The sequence below is a fragment of the Cygnus atratus genome, chromosome 1, assembly GCF_013377495.2.
Source record: "Cygnus atratus isolate AKBS03 ecotype Queensland, Australia chromosome 1, CAtr_DNAZoo_HiC_assembly, whole genome shotgun sequence".
Classification (NCBI taxonomy): domain Eukaryota; kingdom Metazoa; phylum Chordata; class Aves; order Anseriformes; family Anatidae; genus Cygnus; species Cygnus atratus.
Window position 1 is genome coordinate 6,329,587 of NC_066362.1, and position 14,639 is coordinate 6,344,225.

At 38.6% G+C, this 14,639-nt stretch overlaps 1 protein-coding gene across 4 annotated transcripts in view; it reads right to left on the minus strand.

Moving 5' to 3' along the window:
• The window catches only part of USP6NL (USP6 N-terminal like), a 117,933-nt gene that overhangs the window by 39,001 nt on the left and 64,293 nt on the right, over window positions 1-14,639 (minus strand). For all 4 annotated transcript variants that reach the window (XM_035549318.2, XM_035549317.1, XM_035549320.2 and 1 more), the window contains one exon: window positions 2,646-2,685. In XM_035549318.2, coding sequence (XP_035405211.1) covers window positions 2,646-2,685 — 40 coding nt within the window. The remainder of the gene's footprint in view (window positions 1-2,645; window positions 2,686-14,639) is intronic.

Consider the following 14,639-nt stretch of genomic DNA (forward strand, 5'->3'; position numbering starts at 1 on the left):
TTCTGCCGTACTCAAAATAGCAATTATTTTTTCTGTGTTCGGTTGTTGAGAACTTTTAGCTATTTTTTAAAAGTCTGAATTATGTTCACTTTCATGTCTAGCAGGTGCGACACCAAAAACATGGATAGATCTGAAGCAGCTCATTGCAGAATAGAGGGCCGCTGCTGCTGCTCTTTTAGGCAAGTTCCACGTAGTTGTCACCAAAAAAAAAAAAAATCCATTTATCTGTCTTCTGAGTACGTTATCCACTTTAAAGCATTCTTGCCAAAGGGAATAACAGAATCCCTAACTGAAAAAAAAAAAAGGTTTCTCACTCTCGTGTCAGTAAATAATACACTAATGAGAACACGAAGCGTGAAGTTCTGCTGGCAAGCATCCATCTTTTGTGCAGCGCTCTTCCTTCTTCGATAGCAAGCGTGCTAGAGCTGAGCCTTACAGCAAGGCTGCAGCAGGAGCCTCAGGCACAACCAGAACTCACTGGACCTGCTCTCTGATTTACAATCAAGTAAATCAAAGACAAAAAACCCACACCACTGAAAATGCCTTACAAAGCATTTCATAGCACTTCATAAACAGTCTGACACAGACTCCAGATTTCCTGAGGTCAGTTCCCTGTCCGCTTCTCTTCTGGTTCATCTTTCCTCCCCTAGCTTTAGCTCAGATGTGCTGTGTGATTCACATGAAGATTAGTTCATAAGGCAGGACAATGGCTTGACACATTTAAGTCATCAAATGCCCAGCGAGGTAAACAAAGCATCAAAGGTACTCCGCGTTCACAGCAGTAACACCTATTCTAAAAGTATTACAGGCAAAAACATGAGCACAAACGTGTGCACAACCCCAGCTTCAGCTTGACATTAGGGTGTATATGAAGAATGGAGATTCAAAAGTCACACGGATATGCACAACCCTTTAGCTAAGCTGCAGATTAAATCAAAGCATAAGTTAGGAACTGTTTTGTTGTTGTTGTTGTTTTGGTTGGTTGGTTTTGTTTTTTTGATGTTTTTTTTTTTAATTCAGAGTTAAGGCAAAAAGAAAGCATAAATAACTCTGACTTTAAAAGATATTGCACAGAAAGCTTCTAGTGTTAGCTTCCATCTACATGACACATTCATTGTCCTGTGAGTGGTATTTGAAAACAGCAAAGCCTCAACCACCACTGATAGAAGACAGATAAGCCTCAAACCAGCAGAGGTCAGGATATCATCAGGAGTACAAGCAGGAGTCTAACACAGGAGCATTACTGCACGATTATAAAAAGAAACTAGGTTTGCAATTTAACATTGATTCAATAAATACAGTTTCTATGCTGACATTTTGTCTGAGACAGCATGAATAAAATATGGGACAAAGAACTGAGACACTGTTTTCACCCAATAATGTAAGGCTAACTACATAGTCACAGTGAAACAGAGCTTCAAAACACATGTACCACAATAATTGCAAGCTGTCTAATGTTTATGCTCATGGGCTCACCACCCTGCTGTGTCCTGATGGAAATGAAATTACATACAGTCTTGCTGTGTTATTAAATGTAATGGAACATGGCAGGAAAATGCAACTATTTCAGGCTGCGTATGCAGAAATACACTTGAACTGATGCAAAACAAAAGGGACTCAGAAGTTCACTTCTGAGAAACACTTCTTGCTAGCCCTGTACTGATCCCTTGCTGGCTTCTCCACAGAAACTCAAAGTAATTCACATATGGAGATGTTGCTCCAAGTCCTCAGAGCTGAGCTTCCTTAAGACAAGTCACTCCAGCCCTCTTCCATACACTCTAATGATTTGTGCAGCCAAGAGAGATAACTAAACTTACAGCTTTCAGTGTTTCACAATGAGTTTTCTGATGATACAGATCAGTACGGATCTGATCGAGTCCTAGAGATAAGAAGGGGACTGACAGAAAATGCCCACAGTATTGAAAGGAACACATCTAGGCCCAGATACTCAGTTCCCAATGATTTTAATAAAAGCTTAATAAAATCAAAAGGTCAGCTCCCAGACTTGTCCTCCAGCATCCTCCAACAGTAGGAGGCTTTTTGGACTGGGGCCTGCACTTACAACACACCTGGCTTGTCAACTCAGCATTACAAGGGAGCAAGCACACCGCAGCGAGTGACATCCAGGTCACCCGTCACTGTTTCCATACTAGAAAAGCACGCTGCACGTGTCAGGGGAAGGCAGCGGATGCCTCAGCACCAGAGGTGCCACCTCACTTGGCCAAACCACCCGGCCAGTGCAGCTGACGACAGCTCGTGGCACCGCCATGACGCTTCTCACCCTGGACAAGTGCCTGCCAGCTGGGTCCCCGTCAGGGCAGGGCCGGGTGCGATTTGTCAAATAGCTCTATTTACATAAATAAGTAACGTAAATAGCTCGATCACATGATGGGTGAGGAAAACCTACATCTCACTGCAACTAGTAATGACATTATTGTGTGGGCCCCCAAGGGATCTGGGAGCTAGTTAACATGGCCTCGAGGGCCACAGTCCTTCTGGGACTTCCATCGTGTTTCTCTGGGAAAGCAAATCACTAAAATGTTTCATCTCCTAATTTCACCACAATTTATATTTAAAAAATAAATAAATCATAAATCTGTAAGATTTCACTTCCTAGTTAAAACACTGGAAGATGCTGAACTTACCTTTTCTATTGCTGCATCGTGGACAGGAAGCTCTTCTGGACTGAAAACAAAGACAAAATTCATATTAATCTACCAAAAAAAATATCATTTTGTCTAGGTCATTACAAGTAATCTTCTATAGTAGCAATACGTAGTAACGAACGAGTAAACAAGAAGTCTCAACTTCAGACAGGTATGACATGGTACACAGGAACCCTTGGAATTTAGTTTTTAAACAGTGAGATTCACATTTGAAGTAAAAAATAAAATTAATATTGAAACTTCTAAATCAGAACAGACTGCAAGGCTTCAAGAGACAATGACTTTACCAAAACAACAGTAATTTATCTGTTAAAGTCCCCTGGGCTGTACTACTGACCTGAAACCAGAATTTTCTTTAAACATACACAGCAATTTTAAATTAAAGGTTGTTTTAATTAAAGTTTTTCAAACCATTGTATATCTTGTGTACAGCTTTATTTTTTAGAAAGCCAGATATTCCCAAACACGAGAATTTGAACTCCATTCCATGCCATAAACAGCTTCACTTACTTGATCACACAATTAAAATACCCCTGAAGAAGGTTTTTCTTCTTTTCTACTGCACCGTGAAAGCCACAGAGACTTTGCTTGACTTAGGAGAGTTAACCTTTTTTTAAAAAGTTTAAAAATTGCACTTTAATGAACAGGGAGAAGGTGACAAAAAAGTTTTATTAATAGGTATCTAATTAATATTTTAAAATACATTTCTTTCACTTCTTAGCCTAACTAAAAAGACAGGTTATGAAGTAAGAACTTGAAAAGCAGCCTTTTATCAGATATTTTCTGGCTTTATATTATATTAGTTTCATTCTGAGGGCTTTAACTTATGTTTTTCTTATCAAAGGAACTTATGTTTTTCATATCAAAAGTAACTAAACCACTTTGATGCCAAATGAGACTTCCTTCCTTTGTATGCATCGTCTGCAGCTCCTGAAAACACAGCAGCTCATCTAAGCTGCAAGACTCCCCTTTTCTGCTCTACAAATCAGATAAATAACATAACCAACAAAACCCACCTTAAAAGGGACAAAAGAAATCCTTCACAATAAGAACAAGAAGAAAAAAAAAGGAAGAGTACTTACTAAGTCTTAATATTTTGAAAGAATAACTACTCACATTATCACAGCTGTCTATGGTGAGGACACTAAAACCCACCAGTTTAGACCAATATCAAATCTCTGCAAAGGTGAGAAAAAATCCTTTATGGGAAAAACTGCAGAAGTGGAGATGGAAACTGAAATCCGCCTTCCCTCCTATGTTGATGAAGCCAATATAAGAATAGTCCGACGCAAAACACTTAAGTTATATTTATATTTTATTTCATTTAAAGACTTAAGAGATGCAGTTTCAGATTTAGAAGTTATATTTGAATAATGAACTACATCTGAATTCTTCACCTAATGAAAAATCTTGCTCCAATCAACACATTTTTGGAGCCTACAAAAAACACATTTTGGAGTCCCTACAAGTCTAATTTTCTAGTATACACCTTAGGAACAAATTTTAAAACCAGCAGAGCTTATCTTTTGACCAGCAAAAAGCATAATTAGTTCGTTCCGAAGCACTTCTCAAGTATCTGAGAGTTTTCTTGAAGAGTAACAACAAAGCCCAATATAATCTGATGAAAATCTCAGTGTCTAACATGCTAGAAAAAGCCTACATCCAGTACCACCTGAAGATGTGGTGTGTATCACTGTGTACATCCCCACGTAATTAAACTAACAAACTGAAAGTAGGTTCTGTGTGTGTCAAATATCACCTAGAAATTTGAACAGAAGTTGAAAAAACATTAATAATCATAAGCAAATGGGAAGAAAATATATTTGCTAGTCTACTTTAGTTTTTTGGTTTTAATTACAAAGATCTCTATGCCTTTCAAACTTCACTCTGAATTTTCAGTTCTTTAGTGACCCTTTCTCCTCTTCCCATACCAAATTTCTGAGTGATCCCCGTGGCTGCATGCGCTAGCAGCTGGACTAGGTGATCTTCGAAGGTCCCTTCCAATTGAGCTACAATATTCTACCACCACCAGAAGAGTCAGGCTCACTGAGGCAGCAGGAGGAGCACAGTCACTGCATTCTTCGTGGCCCTGCAAGGTCTCACAAGCAGCTGGCTGCCCGCACAAGAGACAATTTTTCTTTCCCGGTGCTGTCACCAGCATGTTAGGCACCGGGCTGATGGCTCCAGGTCTCCGCAGACCCGCACAGGACCCAGCTCCTGCTCTGCTGAACTGGGACCACTGGACAGCTCAGCTGCCCATTTTCTAATCTGGCATGGAAAGTAATCACATGAAAAATTAGTCCAATCTCATTTTCTCACAAAGGAAAGGACAACTGACAGTAATTTATTATGGAAAGGCTCTCTGCTAGCTTTTAAATAACCGCTGAGGGACAAACAGAAGGCATAGCTGGATGTACTTTGTCCCAGCAAGCAGATACCCTACTGCCTCACCAAATTAATCCAACAGCAAATTTATCATCGCATTGCTTGTGCGCTAATACCAGGCACATATACCCTTTAGGCATCAAAATGCCACAGGAGCATGTTACGCCAGCCCTGATTTTCACTCCCCGAGATGCTGCATCCAGCTGAGCAGGAGGACGACAGCAGGGAGCGGAGCAGCGCCTTGCCCGGGGCTGCTCCGTAACTCACGGGCCTGGAAGGCGGGAGGGAGTTCCTGGAGATCTCGTGCTCAATTAACGAGGCTGCACCGATGACGCCCACGTAATATTCAAATCTGTCATGTAAGGACTTAAGGAAAGGCATAAGAGCAAACGAACTCTCTCAACCTGCTAAAGAAGTTTTAAATAAATACAATTCCTTTTACTGTATTATTTATTTTCTATGCAGAAGCATCATTTTTTCTCTGAAAAAAGATTTTTTGTGTCTCTTCGGACACAAAAGTAACATCTATTAACCTAATTTTAGTAGACTGGAAGTGTTCCAATCTTCCCCCACCATTTCATTTTTTATACCTTCAATTATTTAACACTGAATCTTCTCCCTCCTTCCACAGCCTTTTTAAACTTGCATTTTTCTATCTGTGCTCTTCACCAAGTACTAAGGTGAGTGGTAAACAGTACTACCATTAGCCACATCCTGGCCGGAGAGGACTGCTTCCCTTTAATAGCTCCAGTAATATTCATGCAGGGGATACAGGGAAGAAAAGCAGCGCTGATTAACGTAATTAGCTCGGCACCATACAGTACCTGAAATCCAAAAGAGGAGTCACAGGGCAGATTTTTACTGAACTCATGTAAATAAAGCGTCATTTGGCAGAAACAGCCTTAGCACTGCACGGACCAGAGTAAAGGAAGATCCAAGCCGGGTAAACGCAGTGTAATCGGACAGGAACCAAGAATCGTCATGGCTGGTCTGTGCCTTCACCCCAGGCACAAAGTAAGGTGGGAGCAGCTCCCTGACAAGCCAACACATCTCACGGGCTTGGGTGGCCGTGCCAGCTGTCACTGCTGAAGATGTTGTCTACAGGCTTGGGAGCCACAAAATGCTGGGATTAAATCCTGGCTCCAACAGGGAGGCCAGCCCACATGGAGGTGTGATGGTTTCCTACCAGAAGGCCCTTCAAAGACATCTCATGGATACGGAACAGACTGCGGGGTCTCACCGGGATCAAGGCCCATACACTGGGGACTCACTGGCAGTGCTCTGCAGTACCTGCTGGAAGTCCTCTTCCCGGCCTGCAGCCTGGACTCCCACTGCTTTTCTGGGCGAATTTCATGTGAAGAAAAAGCAGCCTAGAGTTCAAATAACCAGGATTTCATGTGAGCAAGTAAGGATTTGATTGAGAATGCTTGTTTTTTGTTTTGTTTAAATCAGCTTACAAATGAACGATGGGTTTTACACCTCCACCACGATGGCTAATACAGGTTTTCACGCATTTTTTCACGATAGCTGTTAAAAAGAAATATTAATCTAAACAGCATAGAGATCTGACACGTCAGAAAGTTGTATGTTGTAATTAGTCTCCATGAGTAGCTGAAATATGCTGAAAACAGTCTCAGACTTCACAGGCTCACAATCACCCACCAACTGCTGCCGTTTATATCGGCCTTCTTTAAATAGCACTGATATATTTGTTCAACAGAAACAAAAGGAAAGACTTCCTCATATTAGTTCACTCACCAGATTTATTCTTCTCCTAAACTTGTTTGCAGTTACGTTCAAATTTCCTTATCAGCTGCATTTTCATTTCTCCTACCTCCTAGTTCAAAGCCCACCTCCTTCTTAACCCCCCCCCCCCAACCTGCTGTAGCCTTGCTTAGCCCAGAATTAGTCCGTGCCCTCTGAAGAACCTTGGGGTCCTTCAACCTGCAAGTGTTGCAAAATATTCATGTGTGCAAGTCATTCTCAGATTTAAAATAAATAAAAAAATAAATTTTGTCAATTAATTTCCATATTCCTATATTGCTTAATTCACTATCATATGTATATTAAAAGATGCAGATCCTCATAAAAATCCCAGAACGGTTTGGGCTGGAAGGGACCTCAAAGCCCCCCCAGTGCCATCCCCTGCCATGGGCAGGGACACCTCCCACCAGCCCAGGCTGCCCAAAGCCCCATCCAGCCTGGCCTTGGGCAGGGATGGGGCAGCCACAGCTCCTCTGGGCAGCCTGCGCCAGGGCCCCACCGCCCTCTGAGGGAAGAATTTCTTCCTACTGTCTAGTCTAAAACTACCCTCTTTTAGTTTAAGACCATTCCCCCTTGTCCTATCATTATCTACCTGAGTAAAGAGTCCCTCTCCATCCTTTTTATAAGACCCCTTTAAGTACTGAAAGGACACAAAAAAGCAAAATAAAAGCTGTGCTGCAGCCCCTCCATAAAACAGCTTCTCACAGCATTTCCTAAGTATTTTCTCGAGCTATCCTCAACATATTACTAAGTGCAAAAGCATCACCTGGCGTGCACATTTTAACTGAAAAGTATTATGAAACCATATTTGGCATCATTAAATACAACGTGGGAAATGTTTCTTGCAGAACACTTATCTTCAAGGTCTCATTACTCAATCACAAAGAAGTAGATGCAGTGGGTTCACTTTTTCAGTTGTGATGCAACATTAAGTGTTTAAAGCCAAGAGGAAAACACATTTGCTACCAGCCAGAAGAATGAATTGAATGGAACTCCTGAAAAAAATCCAGCCTTGGGTTTTGTATCTTTTTGAAATTTCTTTGATCAAGGAATATGTGAGTGAAATATCTACCAAAAAAAAACAGTAAAGTATAGAACTGAAAGCCAAGTCATCAAGTAAGTTTATGTAAAGTGAGAAAAAAGGAAGAATTCAGTTGACATTTGAACAAGAAAAGTCTGATTACAAATGGAAATGCTGTACAATATATAACTCAAATTGTTGAGCTACGTGTTGCAACAGCATTTCAAAACTTAAATGTATTAGGAAGACGTAAATCTTCCCAAGCATGAACAATTATTAGGCTGTGTAATAATTCATCAGGAGTGAGTTGTATGAGTCTATAGCATAGCATCACTGGACAAAAATGAGTATCTTCATGCTGGGAAACCAATTCTACAACAGCAAACATACTGACTAGATGCTCTTTTAGGTCTGCCTCCCCTTCGGCTTATGACACAGGGCACACAAAACCATCAAACGAAATAATCATAGAATGGCCTGGGTTGGAAGGGACCTCAAAGATCATCTAGTCCCAACCCCCCTGCCATGGGCAGGGATGCCTATAAACAATAAATGATATTATGAATACATGAAACTGTGCATTGCAACAGAATGCAGCCTTATTTTGTATATCTACATATCAGTTCCAGGTAGCTCTTCCTGCCTCATGTCATATCACATAGCTGCTGATCTCCGTTCAAAGGTTAGGTGCCAAGTGTTTCACAGTCATCTTACTGTAGGGAAGATAAATAAGACTGCGTAAGCCACCAGACACATAGCAATGATACTTAGAATTATTATTTTCCTGTCTGCATTAAATTACTGCCACAGTATGGACTATAAAGAAAACTGTCTTATGAAATCAGCTGAAAAAAGCTAATTAATCCTTACAAGTAAAACCAAAACAGTATTTCAATTGCATGCCTTTCTTTAGACATAGGATTAAATTGTTCTACTCTTTAAAGCACAAATCTAAAGCACAATTCAGACAACGTTCAATTCACATCTTTTAGTCCAAACAAGTTAATTTTCAGAAAAATTCTGATTTTGATTAATTGATTTGATCTGCCAGCCTTTGAATGGAAATTAAAGGCAACAGTGTCATTTTCAAAATCAATAATATATGGAAAAGATCTCTGAGAATATTAAAAAGAAAGCAAGTTGGGTTTTAAACTATATGATGGATTTTCTACAGATAGAACTCCATGGATCACTTCTTTCTTCTTCCCATTACCTATTTTATTTATATAACTCACAATTCTGATTGTGTGTCTATCAAAATAATTGGAGCCCCGCTACTGTTACCATCCACTCTAAATTTCACCAGCTAACCTTTGCACAGTATGGGGGTGGTGACTGCAGCAGATTAGAAAACAGCTTTCTGAAGTTTTGTTAGAATTAATAAGCAAGCCAAGGCAATTAATTAACATACAGGATAAGCCAACGTGATATCCCAAAATATAATTATCAGGAAATATGCTGCAAGAAAGAATTTAGTGCTGGCAAAAGATTGGATCAGATGTGATTTCGTGACTAGGTTTTAGTTACAATTATTATTTGTGGATTCTGTTGACATCGCTGCCAACAAGCCCAGCACAATGGCATGAATATGTAGCCCCTGTCCAGAAGTCTGCAGCACTGCACACTCCCAGAGATAAACTAAAAGATTCATCAAATTCCATTAAATCTCTATCATTAGCGACAGGTACGTTCTATATATAAACTTTAAAGTTTTCCCAGCTTGGAATCAGAAGACCTTCGAGAAAATCTATAATCCACATAATTGAGCAGAGCAGCATTTCTAGTTATTTGATGTCATTTTAATTGAACATACGTGAACACTGGGGTTAAAAAAGTCTTCTCAGAATCAAATTCCAAGTGTCTTTTAAAAAGAAAAAAAGTATAAAAAGGTAAAGCCACCTTACAGCCCTAAAGTGACTAAAGACAAATGAAAAAGAATAAATCTCTTTGCCTTGCATTTGATTTATACTCAATATATAAACATATAAAAAAAGTGTTTTTTTGCTTATATATGTAGACTGCTTTTAAGTATTGCTTGAAGGGTAGTTACTATGTAGATCACTTCCATTATGTATTAATAATAATCCAAGACTTGCATGTTGGCAGCTTCATCTGTATTAAAACTGATGTGCTATGCAAAGTGTATTCTGACATCAATGAAATAAGACAGTAGTGTTCCAGCAGTATAAATTTGTTTGCTGCTGAAATTCAATGCTTTATGTACCTACACTTGCTTCTTCTATAAAACAATATTCTGCAGTCTAAAATTCTGTTTTGGTGGGTCTTTCACTTGGGTCAAGATCTGCAGCATCACTGCACTTCAAGAAAAAAAAATCCATCACCCAGACCTCATTCAGCACTCTTAATAATCACTGTCAATGAAGCATATCCAGGCCATTCCCTACATCCTTTAGTCTTCTATAAATGCTAAATATAGTAGGAAATGTACATGGTAATAATGATTGTGTTAAATCTTTACATACTGCTTGAGCAGTAACTTCAAACCAAAGCACACTACTTTATATATTTTGTATAAATTAGACCCTATATTATCATACTCACTGACATTTTCAGGTGTGCTACCTATCACAGAATCACAGAATCACCTACTAGCTCTTCTCATAAAAAGAAGTGGTTCATGAATTCCCAGTACACCGTGGGTGATCTTTTACTCAAATCAAGAAATGGAAGATGTTAACAGAAGCACACTGTTTGTCCTTAGTTGGCAGATTTCTCCTGCAGCTTACTTGTGTTTGCAATTAGATCTGCAGGGCTGCAGTCACTTCACTTCTTTCTGTATCTGCTGAGAATCGTGGAAGTGACAGCCTGTACTAACACCCTGAAGGAAGGGATTTAAAATTCAAATTTCAACTCCAGTCCTAAGAATAAACTAAAGAAAGGGGTTCATCTGTGATACAGTTTTGGAAAATAATCCACACTGCTCTGAATGATAGAAAATAACAACAAAGCATCCCTTCCTGCCATGGGAAGAACCTACCTGCAGAGTAGCAGAACCAACCATACATTAGATTGCCATCACGATAACAGAAGAGGAAGAAAAAACTATTTTTAAACTTCCTTTAAAATGACACAACTACACACAAAAAAACACCTTTCACTAAGATGAACAAAACTGAATTAAAGAGAAGAACATTTGAAATGCTTTTGTAAAGGAGCTGAAATAAGCAGTCCAAACAAGTCCTACACAAGGACCTGTTGGTAATGTCTAGATACAAAAATATATGAATGCTATTGCAGCCATGAAAGCACAACACATAGGGAAAGTTGTTTATTTTCCAGTGGAAGACAAAATTAAACAGACACCAAAAATATAACTGAGAAAGATGTACCCGAAATCCTACTACTGTCCTTTTGGGGCTACAAATACCGGTCCTGGAGTTGCAACTTTTAGAAATATGTTCAAATGCATCAGTGGAAAGAAAAAGATCACAATGCAACCGTGAATGGACACAAATGTCCGCTTCCAAGTCCATGAAGGAGTGAGAATAGATAACAACTAAGTAAAACATACAGCAAGCTCAATATACTGTTTGGCTGTTGGTTCTGTTGAAATAGGATTGCCTATTTTTACCCAGGTCTCTGCAAGTTCACCGTTTCACAGGCCCCATCACTTCACGGTTGAATATCAAGCAGAGACTCATTTCAATTTATCCACAACTAATAAATAGGATCTGGTCCCAAAATTTGTAAAGTCTCTTCATTAATGTTTAGTACATGTCTATCACTATCATTTAGGCATTGGAATGGGCTGCCCAGGGAAGTGGTTGAGTCACCATCCCTGGAGGTCTTTAAAAGACGTTTCGATGTAGAGCTTGGCGATATGGTTTAGTGGAGGACTTGTTAGTGTTAGGTCAGAGGTTGGACTCGGCAATCTTGGAGGTCTCTTCCAACCTAGATGATTCTGTGATTCTGTGATTCTATGTTTTCAAACTAGGCTTCATCATACAAAGCACAATTAAAATTTTCTTTTAGTAGTTGTTTCCTGTGAAAGCATGCAAGAAAAAAAAATATTGATTTTGTCTAATGCTAGGAAGATTAATCTAAAAAAGCATTCTGAATCTCAGTTACTAACCCAATACAACTTCCACTTCTCTCCTTAAATAAAAACAATCCTCAGTGTACATCGGGGCAAAAAGGAAAGAAGATTATTTAGAGCTGAAATTTAATTATTTTTTTTAACAGCAGTTCCTCAATATCTTGATTAGCAATTAATATTTCAGAGCAAAATCAGTCCAGGGAAATGCAGCACATATATAGAGCAGAATCCATCAATGCAAGATTATAATAAAAGTTTTCATAGTAAATCTTCACAACACACATGAAAAAAATCTACAGACAAAACAAGGTATATTCATCTATTTATTAGAAAAAAAGGAATTAAGAGAAACATAACTCTTCTCTGATATTGAGATCTGACAATTTGTATTTTATTTTTTGAATAGAAACTTGTCTTTGGCAGCTGAGGTAGGCTGAACTTTCATCTCCTCCCCAGCAGTGGGGAAAATGATGCTGCTACCCTGAGAAGCGGGTCTGACCCCATCTCCCAAAGCCTGGGAGACAAGAGGGGACAGGACAATGACAAGCCCCTAATGAATAGCCACAGCATATGAAATGTAATGACAGTTACATTTATAATTGAACCATTAAGAAGGAACATTTCATTGCTCCTTTAGCACATCATTGCATCACTTAATGAGTTTGGCAGTACTGTGCCTAGAGAACTAAGGATACTGGCTGCATGGCACTAGGAACATTAGCAGCTCTACCTGCCTACTAACCTCAGTGTTCTTTCCTTAAGGTTTGATATACACACTAAAAATTTGAAATTAAAATTACATAAAAATCCCTATTTCTTGAATACTTGTCTCATTATTATCAAATTACAGCCACCATACTTCTCTCTTGAATTTCCATTACCCAGAGCATTTTGGCATCTCAGTAACTTCTTTTGCTGCAGAGAACCCTCAGTGGCCAGTCCTTGCATCTCTTATCTGAAGAGACTTCACCTGTGTACCCAGTCAGGTCAGCTGGGTTAGCTGCATAACTAAGATTTATTGTTCTTGGACATGTAGTTCTAACCAGCATGTTGTAAAAAGTACTAAGGAATGCATGGAGAATATTTTAGTGATGAAGTACTGTTTCCCAGCAAAGCTCTGTATAAACTACCAAGAAATAGGAAGAAACTTTGAGATGTTAACTTGTTGCTCATCACATTGCTCCCCTTTAAAAAGTTATGGGCAAAAGTAAGAAACTAAAAAAAAAAATTATTTGGAAACATTTAATGGAGTATCTCAATACTTGATTGAGCTCTCCATTTCTTTGCTCCACTACCTCATTTTTTTTTAATGCAATGCATTTAAAGAGTAAAGTTTGATGGAGAAGAGCAGGTAGGCTACGTTACCTTAGGAAAAGACAGAATAATGAATTCTGTTATTTGAAACATGCATCTGGCATCCCAGTAATCTCTAGCATTAGCAAACTATTTTAAAATTATGTTCACCGCTTTAATAGAGTCATGATAAAGAATAAAAGCATGAATCAGATTGCCAGCTGCTGTAAATTGGTACAATTCCATGAAAGCCAGTGTGGAGCTACTCCAAGAATAGCACAAGAATTTGACTCGAACTATTAAGATCGCTTTATGAACATTTAAAAAAAAAAGTTCATTTTCTACCATTATTACTTTATTTAACTTTTTTCCTTTCACTAGGAAAAGAAAAATACTATGCAGAATAAGCCTCAAATCTACCCAACAACACGATGCTGGTCCCTGGATATTAATCCTCACTGCAGTATCAGCCAGACCACGCATACAGCCCCAGCTTCCATTTACTGAAGAGGTAGGAAGAGGAAAAACCTGTTTAAGTGAAATAAGTTATAGCAATAACCAATAACAGGTTTTGTGGTCTAAGATAATTATTAATACAAGATAATTTGCTAGTAGCCAGTTAATACCTGAAAATAATTCATATTGTGTGAATTGAAGAAAAAGTCTTTAAAATAATCGTTGATTTTTTTTTAATTGTGTCATGGAAGCTTAAACTTTTCACAGCTTAGAATTAAACAGGACAATTCAGTTGATGCCATCCATCAATGAACGATGAAAAGAAAAGTTTTTGAAAAGCTACAGGGACTAAAGTATATATTTTTTCCTGCTATTTCCATTTTGTGCCTTAAGACCTATTGTTTTCCACAATACGCTAGTCAACTTGCTAGTCAGTCATAATCTGTGCTTTCCAACTTAGGTTAAAAACTAAACACAGCCTTGAGGAGTACCTGCGCTAACTCCAAAAACCAATGACAATTTTTTTTTCTTACTAAGAAAAACACAGCTGTAGTCCTAAAGAGTTTTCTTATAAAAGAAAATGGGTGATATACAGAGACGGAAACAGCACCAGCTACTGCATGAAGCTGCTGGTGACCTTTGGAGTTGCAAAATGCTGCTTTCAGCTTCTACCCTATTTTGGGAGCATGCACAAAGTTGAGGCTGTTTTGCAAACCCCCGTCAGTTAATTCTCACATGACCACTGAGATTAACATTATACAAGGGGGTGAGAAAAAAAAGAAGAAATAAAGTTTCTTCATCCTTGTAGACAGCTGAAGAGTTTTGTTAAAAAAAAAAAAAAGAAAAAAACAAATAAATAAAAGGATATACTCACAAAAATGTATCTTTAAATATGTGCTTCCATGATATTCAGTTAAAGCTTAAATTCTTATTTCTCTTCAAAATATTGACAGTCATTTGAATTTGTTGAATTCTTTGGTTGCTTGGAACCTTTAAT